Source organism: Paramormyrops kingsleyae, chromosome 10 (genome assembly GCF_048594095.1).
Source record: "Paramormyrops kingsleyae isolate MSU_618 chromosome 10, PKINGS_0.4, whole genome shotgun sequence".
In the NCBI taxonomy this organism is placed as follows: domain Eukaryota; kingdom Metazoa; phylum Chordata; class Actinopteri; order Osteoglossiformes; family Mormyridae; genus Paramormyrops; species Paramormyrops kingsleyae.
The window spans coordinates 6,962,099-6,981,685 of record NC_132806.1 but is presented as its reverse complement, the minus strand read 5'-3'; the positions used below and the strand labels follow the sequence as shown (position 1 = coordinate 6,981,685).

Below are 19,587 nucleotides of genomic sequence, written 5' to 3'. Positions count from 1 at the left end.
TCTCAGACATGTCACTATCCCGCGCTTCCCTCTCACCTCTTTATATTTTACAGGTCTGTCTTACTTTCCACACCCTACAATTCTGCAGTGCAGATGCTGTGCATCTTCAGTTAATATGCTGCATTTGTGCCAGAAGCCAATAGAATGAATGTCACCTCATCAACCACACAACTGAATATATAAAATAATTTTAAAAATGTCACGAGAACTGAGGCTAGACCCTTCCAATGCCTCGTGGGTAAATGATTGTTACACCCGTACACAAGGGCAAGTTTGGACCAATCACGACGTGGCATACGGGGTTCATCAGGCCTCCCCCCCCCATGCCCTGAGACGTGGACCAGCCCTCAACTTCTGCATTCGCCTCAATTCCCTTTACTGTCACTGATCCACCTCATCAGCTTAACGTCATCTTACTGTGCCACACACACACACACACACACACACACACAGAAACAAAAGACTAAGGCCTGCACCAGAACACCCCCCAGGTTATAAGGCCACTTCTGTTTCCCAGAGGGTTTTTCTTTAGCCCCACCCCCCACCCCCACCCCCGGGTCACAGTGGATCGGTCCATAGTAAACTGTACGCATACCCGCTTGTTATGCGTTGTGTACACCTGAACACGCCCTCGTGACTCCATGTGTTGAGAACGTGCTGTGGGTGACAGGATGTTTTGGAAACACCAGGAGAACCTGGTCACACTCCCTCATAAAACATGCCCAGAATTCAGACCCGTCTCCCGAGAATCCGTAGCCAGAAAGGCCTTTAAAGAGCAGTGGCATGACAGCACTGGATTGGCCTTCCTGCTACTCCGACTTCACCAGTACTAGACTTCTTCCTGTTATGAAATGAGCGGCTATCGCCACCTACTGATTGGAGAGAGCTGAGCGAGTTGAGGCAGGTCCTTGAAACAAGGCTTCTTGGCACATTGGGGTGTCACACCCTTCCACATGGCCCGTGGCCTCATCCTGGGGGTAGAGTGTGTCAGCCCCCCACTCAGCCCCCCACTACCAAACCTCCCTCACATCCTCCTCGTTCCAGTGCAGGGGTGTGCTGCTCTTCCCCTCTCCCTTTCTTCCTGTCTCCACACCCACGGCTTCCTGCCCCTCCGCTTCCGGCGAGCTGAGTCAGCCTGTCAGGCTGGCGCGGTGCCGATTGCGGCCCGGCGGCCAAGACCGTCACCGGGCAGGCGACCGGCCCGAGGCCCGGCAGCTCACGGCGTCTCCAGGAAGCAGAGACGGGTCACGCGGAGACCGGTGGCCGGGGGCCTCGGCGGAGCTACAGAGGCACCGTGTGAGGAGTCGGGAGGCAGACTTGAAGGCCGGCATGAAGTCATCCTGATGGAGTCATCGCATTCCATCCATAGTGCTGTCCACAGTAACACTCACAAATTCATGTTCACGTGCGGTACTTAAATGGGGGGGCTTAACACCACAGAAAGGCCAACACCCCCCCAAAAAAACACACCTATTAATACACCTGTAGGTCAGTAACACTCGTGCAGAGGCCTGCCCCCTGAGACACCCAAACCTCTGACGCCATACGGGTCTTTCAGCCCAGCGCTGTGCTGACTGATGCTCATCTCTACTCCTTCTCCGACTCCCTTATTCCCAGACTCTGAGTGACAGACCATTACTGCCACCTATCTGTTGCGTGGAGCCCTACAAGCTCCGGCGGTTCACACGCTGAGAACATTCAGTGCGGTGAGGTACAGGGAACTCAGTACTCAGTGAGTACGCTGCCGCCCCATGGCCAATGTTTGATGTCATCAACCGTCTGTCTCAGACATGGCCTTTAGCTCACGGAGCCACGGGAGGGACTAACAGAACAAGGTGCCAGAGACAAAATGTACCACAGCATCATATGACACTGTGCTTTTGCCAGCCCAAACAAGGTCCACTTCCTGTCCTCGTCTCATTCTCATGCACAGAGAAGGCAGGTGGGACTCCATAAGCCGAACATGGGCCGGCACCCGGTCATGTGATGCTGCAGCTGTTCCTCCTTCTCCTTATACACCCGCTCTGTCTTTTCTATTCCCGGTTCAAAGACATGGCTGTGTTCCAGAACGGCAACATAAAGCCACAAGAATGAGACAGAATGAGCTGTACACATTTCTCAGTCTCGGTCGATTCAAGCGAGTGCCGTTCTTTGATACGCACAGGCTCGTCTCGCACAGGCTCGTCTCGCGTCACGTCAGGCGGGACAGCTAATGCTTTTTTTTTTTTGATGATATTTCAAAATGAGCAGGGGGGCGGCTGACGAACGAGACCCAGAGTCAAACACCCGTGGGATCTCTGATCTGCCTGCACACAGGACGCCATCATGCCTGTGAGTCAGAATGACTGGGCTGCTCGCCCCCGGGACGCCCTTGGCGCACATTCAACGCACAAACACAAAGCTCCGGATTTGCATAGCACTTTCTCATTAGCTGGAGGGATCGGCAGCACCGACCAAAATCACTAAATTAAGTTATGGCCAGTCAGGGATCACCGAAGAGCTAAATTAAACACTTGCATAATATCCTATTTAAACGCCAGACCAGGAAATTAATACGGATAGGAAAAAGCCTAACACAGTGATGGCGTCATCCTAAAAGAGTGCAGGAAACTTCCCTCTAGGCGCGTCCTTCCATTAGTGGGGGATATAGTTGGTTTAGGAGGCGTGGTCTTGGAGCATATGAGACACACACAGGGGAACAAACGAACAAGGATCAGCATCTGCGTCAAGCTGCAGCCTCCCTCACGAACTGTGTCGGCTGTGATAAGGCAGGCTTTGTCACTCAGGCTGCCCAATAACCCCTGTCAAGGAATATCAATTTCCAGCCTCCAAACCCCCCCCCCCGACCCCCCCAAAGCACATTCCTCCTTACCTCTACGCTGCACTGGACTCCAAAAACACAAAACCTGAAATGGAAAACACTAAATCAAGAGCTTCTCTTACATTACAAAAAGTTACTGTCCTGTCCAAATATCTCTCATGGTAATTTACAAATGAAGATAGAACGACCTGTCTTGCTGCTTATAATTTGTTTTGGTTTGTTTACATCTTCACCACTGGATTCTAAAAATTCTCCAAGAAGCCTATCCTTTCAGATTTCGGTCGTCCCCCAGATGCCAAATAGTCACCCGAAAGCTGCTTCTGACCGATTTTATAACATTTATCCTCATTTACTAGCCCTCATGCCACCCTTATGCCAATCGTTGTGCTTCTCGCCTACATTCTGAGTCTTTCCTTGCAGTACTGGTTATGCTGACTGACCCTTATATTAAAACACTCCTCCCAGGTGCCATTTCCTCATCGCCAAAGACGGCTACGGCGCGGACAGAAGCTGCCTCTATTCTGCTGTTCGCATCCCGGTTCTCTGGCTGCTTCTGCCTGCTCACCGCTCACCCTGCATACGGCACTAAGCTGCTGATCATTATTTGTGCACCGTCACCCTACGTCAGCAACACGCATCAGGCCTAATTAACATGACGTTTTCTCTGACCTTCACACAGCACAGTAGGAAAGAAGACCTATAAATACCGTATCGCTGACTTCTATCTGAATTCTCTGCAAACCAATAGCACAAAATCAGCTTGGATTGTATGTGTTCTGTCTTCTGATGGTCCAAGCCTTATGTTTCATAAATGTTCCTCTGTGACCAATTGGCATTACTAGCAATGACGGTGCATCCAAACACAGAGAACAACTAACCTTTGCTCGTGCTGAATGGATCCATCCTTTGCCAGTTTTAGTCTCCTTAAAACATGCCCCCAGGAAACCTCCGCATGCTCCTGCTGGGCTGCGCTGGCACACGCTGGTTTCTTCATACCTTGAGTCCAGGGAAAGCTTCCTCTTTGAACGGACATATCAGGTGATAGCTGGCGGTGACGCATGTGGTGACGGTCTGGGTACCTCCCAAAGGGCTGAAGTCTCCCAAAGAACCCACAGCCTTGAGATTTCAAGGAGCTTTTTTGGTGCCCCCCTGTAAAATTGAGAAAAAAAATTAAACATTCAGTAGAAACTAAACTAAATAATTTATTTGTTTTGGTTAAATTCACAAGCAAGCGAGTGCTTGCTTGTTTGCTTGCACCTTGTACAGGTTGGAACCAGGTGCACACAATTCACACCAGTGTAGAGTACACTGGAGAGTAATGTTTCAACGAACAGAATGCCTGAGACCGCACGGAGGGTAAATAACTATTTGGTCGAGCATTTTGCTGCAGCTAACAATGGGAGAAAAGTCACTCTGCACCTGCTGCGCCACACAAAATATTAATCCAACAAATACCTATTTGAACACTATATTTGTCACTGTGGCTATTTTCTCTCAGTCTTTAAATAAGCAGATATTAAACACAGAACATTCCAGAACGTTCAGAGGACTCAGCGGAACGGAAACTCCTTCACTTCAAGGACCCCAAAATTTCGAACGTGCACGTGTCGCCCTCTAGTGGTCACTTAGCGTTGGAGCGCTGATCACTTCCACACAAGCGGTACTTCAGATTTGAGAAATATTTTTGGTATTATAGTCAGTTACACAGCATATAAAGGAATAAAATAACAGATTCAGCTACATATAAAATAATGACAAAAATTCTCTAACTGCGATACTGATATTTTATTATAATTTAAAATATCTCAAACATTTCGCTCCTTTGACAGACCTGAACTGTAATCAAATTCTCAACAATGTTTGCCCTTGGTGCCTTCTTTGTAAACGAAAACTGAGTTACCTTAGTCATACCGAGTGCAGCAAGAATTTAAATGGGGAACCAAACACTTTAGCCACATATAACTATCTGGCTCTTAGTTTCAGCAAGTCTGAAACTTTCAACGTGGGTGTTACAATCATTTCCAGCATTTAGGTTTCAGTGTTAGCTCGTAAGCGAAAGTATCGTACAGTAAATTTACTTCTGATTTCCTCCACGGTAGGATTCACGTTTAACTGCAAGATAATCGGGGCTGGGGCTCTCGAATCAGCGCGCCGATGCGCCCCCCGGTGGCAGTCTTGTGGTACTGCGCGTAAAAAGGGAGGAGGAAAGGGGGCGGGGACGCAAAGAGGGGAAAGAGTAAGAAAAAAATAACAGAAAAAAAAAATCAAACGTTCTTCCTGGAAATTCGACTAACCCGCCACAACTCCACCACATGACATTTCTGAAAATGCGACACTCCTTTTCAATTACCAGAAGGCCCAACTTCATTCAGCAAACGAAGGCGCCTAACAATGATCAGTTAAAGCTGCGATAAACATAACACGTTTGCGCTAAAACAGCCGCGGTAAATAAAAAAAAATGCGTTTAAACAAAGTGATCGTGAATATTCTGTATTGTAGCGAAGGAGGAGAACGTGGGCATTCCCGTAGAACGCTATGGATTGCAACGTAACTCCTACCCCCTTTCCCGTAAAGCAGTAGCGTTAAAATGAGATCATCATAAAACCCGTTTCAAGAAAAAGGCAAAGAAAACGCAGCGCAGTGATCATTGTGCATTCATAGAAATGATTTGTGTAGGTGATTTTCGTTATTATTAGTCGGGGTTTTTTTTAGTTTCGAAATAACTTAGTAGGAATTTCACGAGTAAACCTAGGTTGCGTGGGAGACTGTTAGCTGCTTTCTTTAATTAAAAAGAGCTTATGCACGCATCTCCAATGACAGGGGAATCAATGGATACACGAGCCCAGAACGTATTGCTAGCATCAAAGCTTATACAGATCGCTCGCGAAATAGCTATTTCTCCTGCGACTAAATAGCCATTATAACAGCATTACATGAAAGTTCAGAAGTATATAAAGTCACGGGCAGCTGGCTTACCTGGTGCTGACCGCCGATATCTGCTGGGAGGTGCCATGGTCAGCGTAAATGTTGCATATGGGCAGGGGATTAAAATAATTCCGTGTGTTGTGTTTTCCTCATGACTGACATTTGTGCAGTAACGCATCTTTAAAATGCATCCACGTTAAATATGAATCGTGCACCTAAATGTGTATGTAATTTCATATTGTCTTCATGGACCCGCGCTGTACACGCAGACATGTATTATGAAACCGAAGCATAGATGAGCACGTTTATGCACACATATCATGCGTACCGCACAGCGATGGATCTTAACCCAGATACCACAAAGCGTAACGTACTATTTGGCTTCATTGGTCTTCGAGTATCAATTCTTCTATTACAACGTTGCCCGCATGATCACGCAAATCTTTTAAAAAACACATCGATACGGTTCGTTAAAAATCGCTAGTCCGTGCCTACGCGACACCAGATGACAGCAGCTGCCTGCATATCCATCCTGCATCGGGCGAGCCCGCGCCGGAAAGCGCCGCTGCATTTGGAGAGGAAACCGGGATCAAAGAAGTGCAGATTTGAAATTGCGCAGTTTTTATTCCATTGCAAGGCAGCCACACTGCTCTGCTCGCTAGCGCTCTCTCGGTCTGCTTTCTCTCCTCCTCCTCTCTCGCTCCCTCCCTCTCTCGCTCCCTCCCTCCCTCTCTCGGTCGCTCTGGTAGGTTCTCTCCGTCTCTTACAGGTTTATTTTCACTAGAGGACTCTTTGGTCAAACGTGCCCCGCCTCCATCTTCTCTGGCAAACAGATATAGTATGACTGACATTCTTCTCTTTTAATGTATTCTTGGGAGAACAATCCAAACCCAAAGTATGGTGTATAACTTGTTGAGGGTTTTTTTTTGTCTTGCTTAATGGATATGTCGATCATTTTAGAATGAGAAGGTCCTGCGCCTTGAACATTCCCATTAAAAATGTGACCACTGTAGATCAGGCTACCAGGAGGCTAAAATATTCAGTATTTTCTTAAGTACTGTCTTCAGCAGCATCAAGCTACTACAGCAGTTTAAGGGAGTCAGCAGATGGTAAATGTGTTGGCAACTGAGTCCTTCAAGAAATACATATTTTCCAGACAATAGGTAATAAACCTAAGAAATTATTCAATTTTTAAAATGAAACTGGAAAACTAGAAGTGGAATTATTATAAAAGAGAAGCAATTTCGTTGCAAATAATTGAACCAATTTTGTCTGTTCCAAGCCTGGAACATCTTGTGTCTTAAGTCTATTTAAATTTAAATTGGACAGGTTGCTATGAGCTCTCCAGCAACACCAGCACAGCAACCCAGACCTTTTCCGGATAAAGAGGCCCTTAAACTCTGCTGGTCCCTTTCATTCAGGAGACAATCTGCTGAATACAGCTTTGAACTGGGCCCACCTCCTTCGCTCCGTGCACCTCTTCCATTTCCATTACATTTCCTCCATTTAGGAGTTGGCTGGAATCGCCATCGCGTGGCTCACATGGACTGCTGGTCGTCCCGGCCGCTCTTCTGGACGGCGCCAGACAGGATTCTGACCATCGGAGATGTTTCTGCAGAAGAGAGCCGTACCTGTGCGTCTGGGATGGCTGTGGGATGACGCCATGTGTTCGGTGGTTGGCGACACTTATGGGGTTAGCCAGCGTGGCCTCAGTAATCTGAGAGGCTGACTGCAGCTGGAACTGTGTGTGCTTTACAGATAAATGTAAAAACGGGAAGGACAGCTCCTATTTCAGACATGCTCTTAGCTAGCAATACTGATGATGACAAAAACACAAGAGAAAATGAAACAGAATACAACACAAAGCAGTATGTGTGTATGTGTGTGTGTATTTTTGTAATTACCACATTGTGGGGACCAGATTTCCCCAACATGATAAAAACTTTTACCTTATGGGGGAGATTCTTCAGTCCCTATAATAATAACCTCAGTTTGATAATCTGTGAGTGCAATGAAAAAACTAAAAATGCCATAAGTCTTGTATTTTGTTTGGTTACTTACAGTTAAGGTTAGGGCTGGGTAGGGGTTAAGGTCGTCATAGATGGAATAAGGGTTTCACCCATAGAAATAAATGGAGAGTCCTCACAAAGATAGGAATATGTGGACTCTGTGTGTGTGTGTGTGTGACTGTGTGTGCGTGCATGTGAGTGTGTTCGGAAACAGTGCTGTAAGCTTGTACTGCATTACTGAGTGGATCTGAAGGATTCCCCCTCTAGCTGTAAGTTTGGGGGGGGGGGTAGGGTTGAGGGAGACAGGATTTATAAAGGATGTGTAGAGGGGGTGGGCTTACTGGAGGAGAAGAACAGGAGACTTACAGTAAAAAGGGAGCGAGGAGGCGAAGATGGAGGCGGTGGGATGGTAAAAGCATCAGGGCAGGAAGCAGAAGCGTGAAACATTGGGATGTTGATGAAACTGTTCCTCCATTAGATTTATTCACAGTTTGCTTGTCACTGTGTACATGTCCATACATTAAAATACCTCAGAATGTCAAACCTCAAAGCATTTCTTAAGACATTTCAATATGACTACAGGTTTGTATGCCATGACATCCAAAGATCTATGTAGAACTTTACCAACTAACTAACTAGCAACTCTTTTTAACTTTGAACATGACTAAGACTGCCCTGGCTGTGAGTGTGTATGTGTGTGTGTGTTGGTACAGGCTTTGTGACTGCCCTGGCTGTGTGCGTGTGTGTGTGTGTGTGTTGGTACAGGCTTTGTGACTGCCCTGGCTGTGTGCGTGTGTGTGTGTGTGTGTTGGTACAGGCTTTGTGACTGCCCTGGCTGTGTGCGTGTGTGTGTGTGTGTGTTGGTACAGGCTTTGTGACTGCCCTGGCTGTGTGCGTGTGTGTGTGTGTGTGTTGGTACAGGCTTTGTGACTGCCCTGGCTGTGTGCGTGTGTGTGTGTGTGTGTTGGTACAGGCTTTGTGACTGCCCTGGCTGTGTGCGTGTGTGTGTGTGTGTGTTGGTACAGGCTTTGTGACTGCCCTGGCTGTGTGTGTATGTGTGTGTGTGTTGGTACAGGCTTTGTGATGCCCTGGCTGTGTGCGTGTGTGTGTGTGTGTGTTGGTGTGTTGGTACAGGCTTTGTGACTGCCCTGGCTGTGTGTGTGTGTGTGTGTTGGTACAGGCTTTGTGACTGTCCTGGCTGTGTGTGTATATGTGTGTGTGTTGGTACAGGCTTTGTGATGCCCTGGCTCTGTCTGTAACAGTAACACTGTGTGCTCCTTAGCTGTCCAGGCTCATCAGCAGAGCTGCTCCCCTCTTGACCCAATGATCGTGTGGAAATGCTCCGGAATTGAGGTCCACTGTCACCACGAAGGAGGTGCGGCCGGCCCTCCCCGAGCGCACGGGGAAGTAGTAGCAGGGACAGGAGTAAACACCTGCGGACACAGCCAGCGACAGGGCGCCTTAGACAGTAGCCACACAGTGTGACCCTCCTTCAGCAGAATGAGGACTAGCCATGACCAGCCTTGATAGGGATTTTCATTTCCTCTATCTTAGGGTTATAGAAGACCTGTTACATGCATTCAGTGTTGGGATTCTACATTATATTTCAGATGATTGAAGTTCAAAATTTCATTTTGTAGAGGTTCTCTTTAGAGGTGAATAGTTCAGGAGCAGAAAGTAAAACTCCAGACCAAGATTTTGTTTCAGCCAACCAGGTGAATATACAGAGTCACGGTCACAGAGTACTGAACTGGTTGGATGAAACAAAATCTTGGTCTGGAGTTTTACTTTCTGCACCTGAACTATTCACCTCTCTTTCTCTTTGGTTTATTGGTATACTAAACCAGCCATGTGGTACTGGGTGCTACATTTGGTCCACAGAGTGGATCTTTCTGAACCTTTCCCAGCAGTCCCTGCTCCACCGGTGTGGCATCCCGCATCCTGCCCGCTCATGCGCTGGCAAGGCGTCCTCGTCTTATGCCATGTGAGTGGCATTAACATTTAAACAAACCATAACACTCAGACTTCCTTACTGTAATCTTTCTGCAGCACTTTGGGGCAGCTATGCAAACAATAGCTCTTTAATTTTTTTACTGGCTTGAATTAGTATTTCATGTAGTTAAAGAATGCAGGTATTTGAGATCTTAAAACTAGACATGTTTACTAGCTAGTCAAAGTTAGATCAAGATTTGTTCGGCTTGAAATAGCTGAGCATTTAGCTCATTGGGCTGGTTGGGCCGCCAGGCCCCAAGAGCTACAGTGTGATCGCAGTCTAAGCTAGATCCACCCGCAAGCTGGCGTGCGACCTGCTAACCATTAGCAGCCGTATGAAGGTGGGCTGTGCTATGTGTAATTTCCTGCTAGCTGGTTAGCCAGCCATCTAAGAGGCCCCTGTTGTCATAGGCGGAGAATGTCAGTGTCAGTGGAAAACATTCACCATGGCATTCCTATGTTGTTGGAACCTCAGCTCTCAAGGCAAGCTGTGAGACACAAGCATTTCCTGTGTGATTTTCATCTGACCAGGCTGCAGTATGCTTACTGATACACACATAATTTATATAGTTGCTCTACTGGGGTTTTTGCGCCTTTGTAAGCACCGGGCCCAGTTGGCCTGGCTCAGACCTCTGGGTCCCAGTGCTCCCATTGCAGGCATTGTCGGCTGAAAGGTGCAAATATGCTTTTTTTCCTACATACTGTGTGTACCTTTTTATCAGCACCAAGAAGGTACCTGTCCTTTTACCATTCAGGATTTTTCTGACACTTAGCCTCCCAAGAAGAAACCAACCAATCATGCTTTCAGACGGGGCTCTGCCCGTTCCTGTGTGCTGCCAAATGGACTAGTGCTTAGATTAAAAATTAAACCACAAGCCCATGTAAAAGCAGCTAATTCATCATTTTTAAAGAAAAATACTAAAAGAACAAAGTCAAGGGTTTCAACGATGAGGTCCATCAGCTAGAGATTATTAGTTTATAAAAAGAGAATCTTCTTTTGTTACCTATAATAAAGCTTATTCTATAGCAGGGGTGAGGAATCTTATCCACAAAGGGCCGGTGTGTATGCAGGTTTTTGGGATAACTTTTAGGTCAGCTGTTCAAATCCAGGTGTGAGGACTCTTCAGCCAATCAGTCCTCTAATTAGTGACCTAATTTGGGAGTTGCAGCGAAAACCTGCATATACAACGGCCCTTTCTGGATAAGATTCCCCACCCCTGTTCTATAGTGTGGCTAGCTAAGAGAGTGGACCAAACTCATGTGATCATCATTTGAAAATGTGCTTCCTGCCAAGCCTGGCCGGCGTGCCGTGTGAATGCGTCTGCGGCCCTTTGCACGTCGCTCTGAAACGGAAACATTCCATTAATCAGTCGGGCTCAGGCCCCTCACTGTAAGATGTCATCAGAGCGAGATTAAAAGCACACAGGAGTAAGGGAGTCCAAACATCTGAAAGGAAAAGGACATGAAGGTCTGTGATCAGGGAGCACGGCTGACATGAATGCTACAAACACAGGGCGTGCGTCGCAAAGCCAGCAAAGAGGCACCATAATACGCCAAAGCAGAGGCTCTAGCTAGGTCACACAAAAAATAGCAGAGGGTAAAAAAAGAAAAAGACCATTAATAGTGACCCACTTATTTCCCCCAAATCCAAATAGTGGGAATCATGAACTGAAGCACAAAGGAGGAAGAAGGCAAGAAAGCCCACACTTAGGGAACGTAAAGCGACCGTCGAGACATCGTCTCTGGAGAAAGACTGGTTTGGTTTACCGCCCCCGGATGGCATGATGGGCTTCCGAAGGCCGTTGGTTAATTTGCAAAAATAAACAACATAATTTCAAGTCGCACCTTTTTACAACCTCTGACAATCACGTGTCTTGATTGCATGGGCAAAAAAATGGAAACCGTCAAATGCATTAAATCCGCCTCACCGACCACCGAGTGATCTGTCCCTCCTGAATCCATGATATTTTTATAAGACCCCAAAATGTTGGGAACCCTTAAGCGAGAGGAGTGAGGAGCAGGAGCTGGTGTGGATGTGACTGCATATAGCGACAGAGAAGAAGTAAGAGATGACGGTCGAGTCGGATAGAGGAGAAACAGAGGAGACGAGGGAAAATGACGCCTATAGAGTGGAGAGGCAGGAGGTCATGATTATGTAGGACAGAAGCGGAGGCTGGGCAATGGGGCCCAATGGACCAGCAGCTGTGCTAGTCTGACCTCCTCCACAGGCGACAGACGGAGGAAGGAAGCCGAGCCCAGAAGCCCCTGCCCACAATGAATTCCATCTGACCCCAAAGCTCCCAGACTACAGACACAAACATTCAATCCAGAAGACAAGTGTATCCTGGCAGCCATATATCTGTTTCTCCTGACTCATACGTCCCACCGGGTCGCCTAATGCAGAAACAGCCCCTCCGGCTCTAATGAAACCAAACATAGCTACAGCAATCCGTAAGGCAGCTGCCTCATAAGCCCAATGTTATACCTGCAATTGATTCAAATAGAAAATGTCCATCCATCCATCCATCCATCTTCTAGTTGTATATTCTAAACAGGCCCCAGGGAGTGGGGGGACTGGGCACCAATCCTAGGTGGATAGCACACCCCACTTTCAGAGGATAAGCTCACCAGCAGACAGCCCCTATCTACCTACATTGGCCAACAGGGCTTGCTGGTGCCCAGTGTGTCCCAGCTCTGCCTGCTAGGTGATCGGGTACCATCGCCAGTCCAGCAGTGCTCTCACATCAGACAGCGGCCCTGTCCGGAAAGGATGCTTCGGAGACGCTAGCCATCTTCTCAATCTCAAGTATCATGGCACTCGGGCCATGCTCTTTGCTAAGTACAGAAGAAGGCTTCTGCGTGTCTGTGATAATCCCAGGTGGCATTTTTTGTGACTCTTAATGACACCATAATAACCGGGCATCACCGTGAATTGGCACCTGCCAGCGCTGTTGGCTTCGTTGCTCAGCTGATTGTTTCTCAGCCTCCTGTGAGGTTACGGATGTCTCACTGCACGGAACGACAGTGGGCGTGTCATGTGGTCTTTCAGGCCCTAGTGAAATATAAAACTCCAGAAAGATCTTCATGTGATTTGTGTAATGTGTCCCAGCCTCAAACTGTTCCCATCCAGGAATCCGTTGAGGTAACCCACCTGGACCGGTATCCACTCTCATAATTTATGATTTTCTTTATTATATTATATTTTTGTAATAAATAATTTTGATACATGTAAAAGGGGGAATAAAGGAAGCATATTTCCATGAATGATTATGCTTGAACTTGTAACCAACTTTCCTGGCAGTGGTGTTGACAACTGGCTGAATAAAAATAGCATGTGCTGCTGGCTTGGGTTATGTGGCCAGCTGGAGCGCGCTCCACATTTCACATCCCCATCAGAGCATTAGTCTTGGTTGGGCAGCCGGCTGGAGCACGCCCCACATTTCACATCCCTGTCAGAGCATTAGTCTGGGGTGGGTAGCCGGCTGGAGTGCGCTCCACATTTCACATCCCTGTCAGAGCATTACTCTCGGTTATGTGGCCAGCTGGAGCGCACTCCACATTTCACATCCCCATCAGAGCATTAGCCTTGGTTGGGCAGCCGGCTGGAGCATGCTCCACATTTCACATCCCTGTCAGAGCATTAGTCTCAGTTGGGTGTCCAGCTGGAGCGCACTCCACATTTCACATCCCTGTCAGAGCATTAGTCTCAGTTGGGTGTCCAGCTGGAGCGTGCTCCACATTTCACATACTTGTCAGAGCATTAGTCTGTGTTGGGCAGCTGGCTGGAGTGCACTCCACATTTCACATCCCTGTCAAAGCATTAGTCTGGGTTGGGTAGCCAGCTGGAGCGCGCTCCACATTTCACATCCGTGTCAGAGTTGGGTAGCTGCCTGGAGCGTGGCCCCCATTTCACATCCCTGTCTGAGCATTAGTCTGGGTTGGGTAGCTAGCTGGAGCGTGATCCGCATTTCACATCCCCATCAGAGCATTAGCCTGGGTTTGGTGGCCGGCTGGAGCGTGCTATGCATTTCACATCCCCATCAGGGCATTAGCCTGGCTTGGATAGCCGGCTGTAGCACGCTCTGTATTTCACATCCCCGTCAGAGCATTAGCCTGGGTGTGGTGGCAGGCTGGAGTGTGCTCTGCATTTCACATCCCTGTCAGAGCATTAATCCAGTCATCCACCTCAACCAGCATGCCTTGTCATCTCAGCAGCCCTCACAACCTTCTCAGAAAGCAATGAGAACTCAGCAATTCCCCCAGAAGGATGCAGACCTGGACCTAATGGACCCTAGACAGCCAGTACGCCAGATGTTACCAGATACTTTTCTGGTCACACATGCCCATTGGTATGGAGCCAACCAAAGCTTACAAAAGCACAAAGGAAATGACCGGCTGCCTGGCCTCTCATGCAAACACATACCTGCACATGTGCATCACAAATGGACACTTCGATTCACAGTTGCACGTCTTCTTGCAGTACTTCTGCACCTACTCATATATGAAATGACTTTTCTTGAATTTCGCAACTTTGAGATCAGTGGAAATTTCTAAAGGCCTGACCATTGCAGATAACCATAAACGAGAGAGAGGGACAGACGACGGAGATTAAAGGTGTGGTGAAAAAGCCCATGCACTGCGTGGCCTGCAGAATGTACATGTACACATTTACGCATCCTCCATGCCTGAGGGTTACAGGGATGTTTTCCTTTATTTTCTCTGCAGCTCCTTTCGTTCCCTCGGGATGAGCAGCTGTAAATGCCGGCGTAGCACCTGCCTGAGCGATGGCATAACAATAAGTGTGACTCACTGCCTGCACTGATGCCATTTAGGGGGAACTCCTGCTCAGACTGTTTGGTGGCACATTCGCACTTGCTGCTGTGTGTGCTTTGGCATGGTGACAGTGTATTTACTGGCCAATAAAGCGCTCTGAGTAAAGCGATAGGCCCCAGCTCTAAGGCAGAATGAGACTGCAGCAGTGGTGGCACTGCGGGGGACGCACTTTTGGTGGTCTTCTTGCGGTTCTCCACAGGCTTGAAGTGGATGGTGGGGACGGGGCAGACCAGCCGCATGGGCTCCGGTTCCACGAGACAGCAGTGCTTCTTGTCCCAGCCGGCCCCCTCCAGGAATAGCCCCCGGATGAACACGCCGTCCTGCCATGGGGAAGGCAAGGTGGAAAGGGGGGGGATGTAGGGCATCTCCAGGTGGGGGAGTACCGGACAGAGATGGGGGAGCAGGAGCTTACCTTGGGGGGGAAGAGGAGGTTGTTGTCGTCCACTGTGGAGACTGTAAACTCCCAGGACAGAGTGTCCACTGACACCTGCAGAGATGTATACAGCCTGTGAGATGACTTACCTGGGTGGCTCTATATTCGGGAAAGGGGCCCTGAATGTTTCTGCTCGAGGTAAATGTGTGTGGCAGTCTTGTGGCTGTGACATACAGTGAGCAAAGTGTGACTGATTGCGTGAGAGCATGGTTCAGTATGTCAGTGTCCTCGTGCCCGCACTGAGCATGCTCAGTGTGTCATTGTGAAGAAAGGGATGTTGTGAGCATGCTCAGTGTGGCAAAGGGGCCGTCGCCGGCGTGAGTGCGCTCAGTGTGCGCGTAAGGGATGTGGTGGGGGGTGCTCACGTTGTTCTGGCGGGCGGAGGCTTGCAGCACAGCTGTTAGGAAGCCAGTGGGGAAGGTGAATCCGGACAGCCAGAAGAGCGTGGGGGGGTGTGCCGTCTGCGCCCAGCAGGCAAACTGCTCCACACGCTGGCACAGGTCCCGCATCCATGACGCTAAGGGCTTCAGTGAGGGGTACGCCTGGGGGAGAGCACCGGGAATCAGGCGCCGCTGGCCGGCCTCACCCTGCGCCCGTCCTCCTCTGCACGCATTTCAGCTGGTAGAGTTTACGCCGCGCTCCCGCTGGATCACACCGGAGGCTTTATCGCTAAATGCGTCAGGAGGCCACAGCGAAATAGCGATGTGCAAGATAAAAGGGAAGCCATTTGGAGAGGCGCAACAAAGCCAAATCCGTGATGACAAAGGTAGTGAAGTACAGCTAATAATGCAGCAAAGAGCCCCGCGCTCCAGCACAGAACAGAGACAGAGAATGTTTATGGCTAAGACAGAGAAGAGGGCTAAATTAATTCTGTTTCTAGGGACTAATGACTGAGATGGGAGGCGGGAATGCAGATGAGCGGGATGCGGCGCTCCCCCGCATGCCGCCTGGCCGGCGGCGGTGGCTGCCATGCGCTTCAATGGGACTGCGCTACTTGAGCTAAAAGGACTGAAAGTAATTACACAAGGGGGACTCAGTCAGGGCTCTGATGGACGCCTGTGGCATCTCGCCGGCCTGAGGAGCTGCTCCACTGCTATGCAGATCTGAGGCTCCAAAGGGCTGCTCCGTATCCAGCGTAACTGCAGCAGCACACTGTGTTTCATGCCTGTTATTGCGCCGCACTTACCTGAAGTGAGTCTCTGTACACAGACCGGGATCAGGCGAGAGTGAACCTATGGAGCCCTCTGATGTTCACTCTACTGATGACACACACAATCACACAGACAGTGTGCTACAAACACACACAGTCACACACAGTCTGCTACAAACACACACAATCACACGCACAGTCTGCTACAAACAAACACAATCACACAGACAGTCTGCTACAAACACACAAACACACATAATCACACACAATACCTTACTGACACACACACAAAATAAGCTGAGATCTAAACACTCGTACACGGTAACAGATACACTGTCACACACACAGTCACACAAAAGGGAGCATCTGACATGGCCCCCGCACAAGCACTGACAGCACAGTGACCCACACGTGTGGTTCAGTGTGTCGCTGTGTCAGAGGCGCCTTGCAGGCCACGATGTCTCATCCCTGCCCACCTTCTCCCAGAGGGGCGGCACGCGGCCAGCATGGATGCAGGCGAAGGTCTCCTCCAGGCTGCTGGACATCACCAGCAAACCCTGTACACCCCTCTCCAGCTCCACCAGGGATGACCTGCACGGGACACAGACACCATATGAAAATAAAATACACTCGTGTGTCTGTCCTCATACACGTTTGGACATTTTATACATGGAAAAATAGAAATAAACTTCCTGATTCGCACCTAAAGAGTGCTCTCCTTCACACTCAGGAACACACACTTACGCACGCGCTCACGCACACACACATGCAGGCAGGCCGGTGGGCTAGGGGACCTGATGACCCCAAGCAGGGTGTTGTATCTCTGGATCTCCTGCAGCAGCACCACATTGAGTGGGGAGGGGTCATCTTGCAGAAGCTTCCGGGTTCCTTCATAGTCCAGCTGCCCGGGAATCTTCTGCCACACGTCTGCGGCGATCTCAAGCACCTGAGGAACCAGATGCACAAACACAGGTGATGGGATGTGTACCTTCATTAACACACCAGCACACACACACACACACACGCACATGCACACATGCATGCAGGAACACACCTTGGCCTCTGGGCTCGGTCCCGCCCCCAGGGCCGTGGCACCGCAAAGGGGCGGCTGCAGGGACAGCAGCGTGTGGAACAGCGTGCGAGCCTCCGAGATCTGGCTGCCGATGTCGGCGTTGGGGTGCTGGCCGAATAGCTCAGGGTGCTCGGCGCTGGGCAGCTGGCCGATGTAGTCGAGGTAGGAGGACAGGGGGCCGTCCCGTGGGATGTAGTGGGTGGGCAATGGGGACAGTCTGGGGGCCACACACAGCATGGTGCATAAACACAACAGGCAGCTCATAGCCAACACAACACATCAGTGCCACAACAGCGGACCTGCCTCATATTCTGCACAGCCAGATAAACAAGATTACATTATGCATTTATCATTTAAATATAAATATTATAAAAATCAACACTTCCAATCTATTGACTGCTGCTTCATTAAAGAAATTTACGCAGACAAAAAAACAAACATAGAGTAATACCAAAAATGGCCACATGGTGGCAATAGTGAACTTCACAACATTAAACTGGCTGTGAACTACATGTTGCATGAAGGTGAGATGTGAGTTTCTATGGGTATTCCTGTGTCTATTTGTGCTAGTGTAAGCCTGTGGTAAACATCAGACTGGGAGCTGTGGAGATGACTGTGCAAATGTGCGTGAGTTTGAATGTGCAGGTGCGTGGCCTCACTTGAAGAATGGCACAGTAATGGCGCTCTCGCAGAAGCAGTCGTTGATGTAGGTGGTGAGCAGCCGTCTGTCCCACTCGTCGGTCACATGACCTCCGTAGATGACCCCTGCGATCAGGTACCTGAGGGCGTCCCAGGGTACCTCCTCTTGCTGGTCCAGGTAATGTCTCAACAGGTTCTCGCTCACCTGGGGGGTGAACAGGCAGACGGCGGGTGGGGGAGTGAGGAAGTGCATGAAAAATGCAGTGATGGGGGAGTGGGGGGGCGTAACAGTCAGATATGGGGATGTAAAGGATAGTGAACGAGAGGATGGACAGATATGGAGGGAGGCAGCAAGCAGCTATGGGCCCTAGTGAGAGCGGACACCGGCTGGGGGAGCACAGCAGAACCTCCAAGTCCGAATCGTTGAAGCTGTAGGTGATGTTCCAGCCCAGCTGCCGGAACTTCCTGCGCTCCAGCAGGATGCTGTGGAAGAAGCAGAGGCTGAAGAGCAGCCGGCGGTATGGCGTTGGCCGTGTGCACTGGTTGAACTGGGCCTCGCTGACCAGGTGGTACAGGCGCCTCATGTTGGACTTCACACCCTGTAGGGGGCGACAGAGAGTGGTCAATCGCACACCCTTATGGAATCAGGGAGTAGAGGAGGAGATGAAGGGACAAACAGAGGGGAAAGGTATACATATCAGTCATACATGTATGAGGAATAGGTCACTAATATGGCTAATACTACAATTTGCTTTTTGTGTGCAAGTCTCTGGTCTAAAACGAGCATGACGGCGTGTGACTCGGATGATGTGTGTCCACCTTGGGTGGCTCAGTGGTCATCTTGATGCCGGCTTGCAGGATGGCGATGGGGAAGTCCAGGTGGGGAGAGGAGCTGAGCCACAGGCGGAAGTCTGCGTGAGGTTCTTCCACCTGCAGCTGCTCCACCAACTTGTCCAACTGGGGCATCCAGGAGAGGGACAGGTGGCAGTTTGCCAGGAACACCCAGTGACCTGGGAGGGGGGCAACACAGCTCATTAGGTCACCCAGGAGAACCAAAATCATATCTGAATCACAAATGGACTCATGATCAAAAAGCCAAATAATAATATGTCATAATTGCAGTATATCCATCTGGAGGGTCAGCTTTGGCCTCAGGGCCCTGTCTGATCCAGGTGCATGTTGAACCTTTTTAGAAAAATCTCATTCCCATAAGTTGGGTGTGAGGCATTAGATCTCATGAACATCCATCCATCCATTTCCCAACCCGCTTATCCTTCTGGGTCGTGGGGGGTCCGGAGCCTATCCCGGAAGCTATGGGGGCCAGACCATCACAGGGCACACTCACACACCATTCACACCTATGGGCAATTTAGTAACTGCAATTAGCCTCAGCATGTCTTTGGACTGTGGGGGGAAACCGGAGCACCACGAGGAAACCCCATGATGACACGGGGAGAACATGCAAACTCCACACACACATGTAACCCAGGAGGAGACTCGAACCCAGGTCCCGGAGGTGTGAGACAACAGTGCCAATCACCGCACCACCGCGCCGCCCCATCTCATGAACAGTATATGACAAATATAGCAACAAACAATGCTTCTGTTACACACAAATGATGCTTAATGTTGAGAACAGTGCATGTTTAGGGCCCTGGCAGCGTAAGGCACTAAGGCCATGATGCCAGTCCATGGCAGGGCACACACACACAG

At 49.4% G+C, this 19,587-nt stretch overlaps 2 protein-coding genes across 9 annotated transcripts in view; both read right to left on the bottom strand.

Moving 5' to 3' along the window:
• The window catches only part of kdm6ba (lysine (K)-specific demethylase 6B, a), a 69,889-nt gene extending 62,556 nt beyond the window's left edge, over positions 1–7,333 (bottom strand). For 5 of the 8 annotated variants that reach the window (XM_072717208.1, XM_072717205.1, XM_072717212.1 and 2 more), the window contains exons 1-3: positions 5,798–6,438; positions 3,700–3,970; positions 2,873–2,906 (exon numbers count right to left, since the gene is read on the bottom strand). The gene's annotated coding sequence lies outside the window, so the exon portion shown is untranslated. Of the gene's footprint in view, positions 1–2,872; positions 2,907–3,261; positions 3,405–3,699; positions 3,971–5,797; positions 6,439–7,205 lie in introns of those variants that run through there. The other 3 variants (XM_072717207.1, XM_072717206.1, XM_072717209.1) reach the window with 3 other exon arrangements.
• A 1,520-nt stretch (positions 7,334–8,853) lies between these two features.
• The window catches only part of dnah2 (dynein, axonemal, heavy chain 2), a 95,305-nt gene continuing 84,571 nt past the window's right edge, over positions 8,854–19,587 (bottom strand). Inside the window, exons 79-88 of the mRNA XM_072717204.1 lie at positions 18,694–18,884; positions 18,282–18,473; positions 17,895–18,079; positions 17,218–17,452; positions 16,958–17,109; positions 16,640–16,754; positions 15,379–15,555; positions 14,993–15,067; positions 14,750–14,900; positions 8,854–9,188 (exon numbers count right to left, since the gene is read on the bottom strand). Coding sequence (XP_072573305.1) covers positions 9,034–9,188; positions 14,750–14,900; positions 14,993–15,067; positions 15,379–15,555; positions 16,640–16,754; positions 16,958–17,109; positions 17,218–17,452; positions 17,895–18,079; positions 18,282–18,473; positions 18,694–18,884 — 1,628 coding nt within the window. The 3' untranslated portion in view covers positions 8,854–9,033. The remainder of the gene's footprint in view (positions 9,189–14,749; positions 14,901–14,992; positions 15,068–15,378; positions 15,556–16,639; positions 16,755–16,957; positions 17,110–17,217; positions 17,453–17,894; positions 18,080–18,281; positions 18,474–18,693; positions 18,885–19,587) is intronic.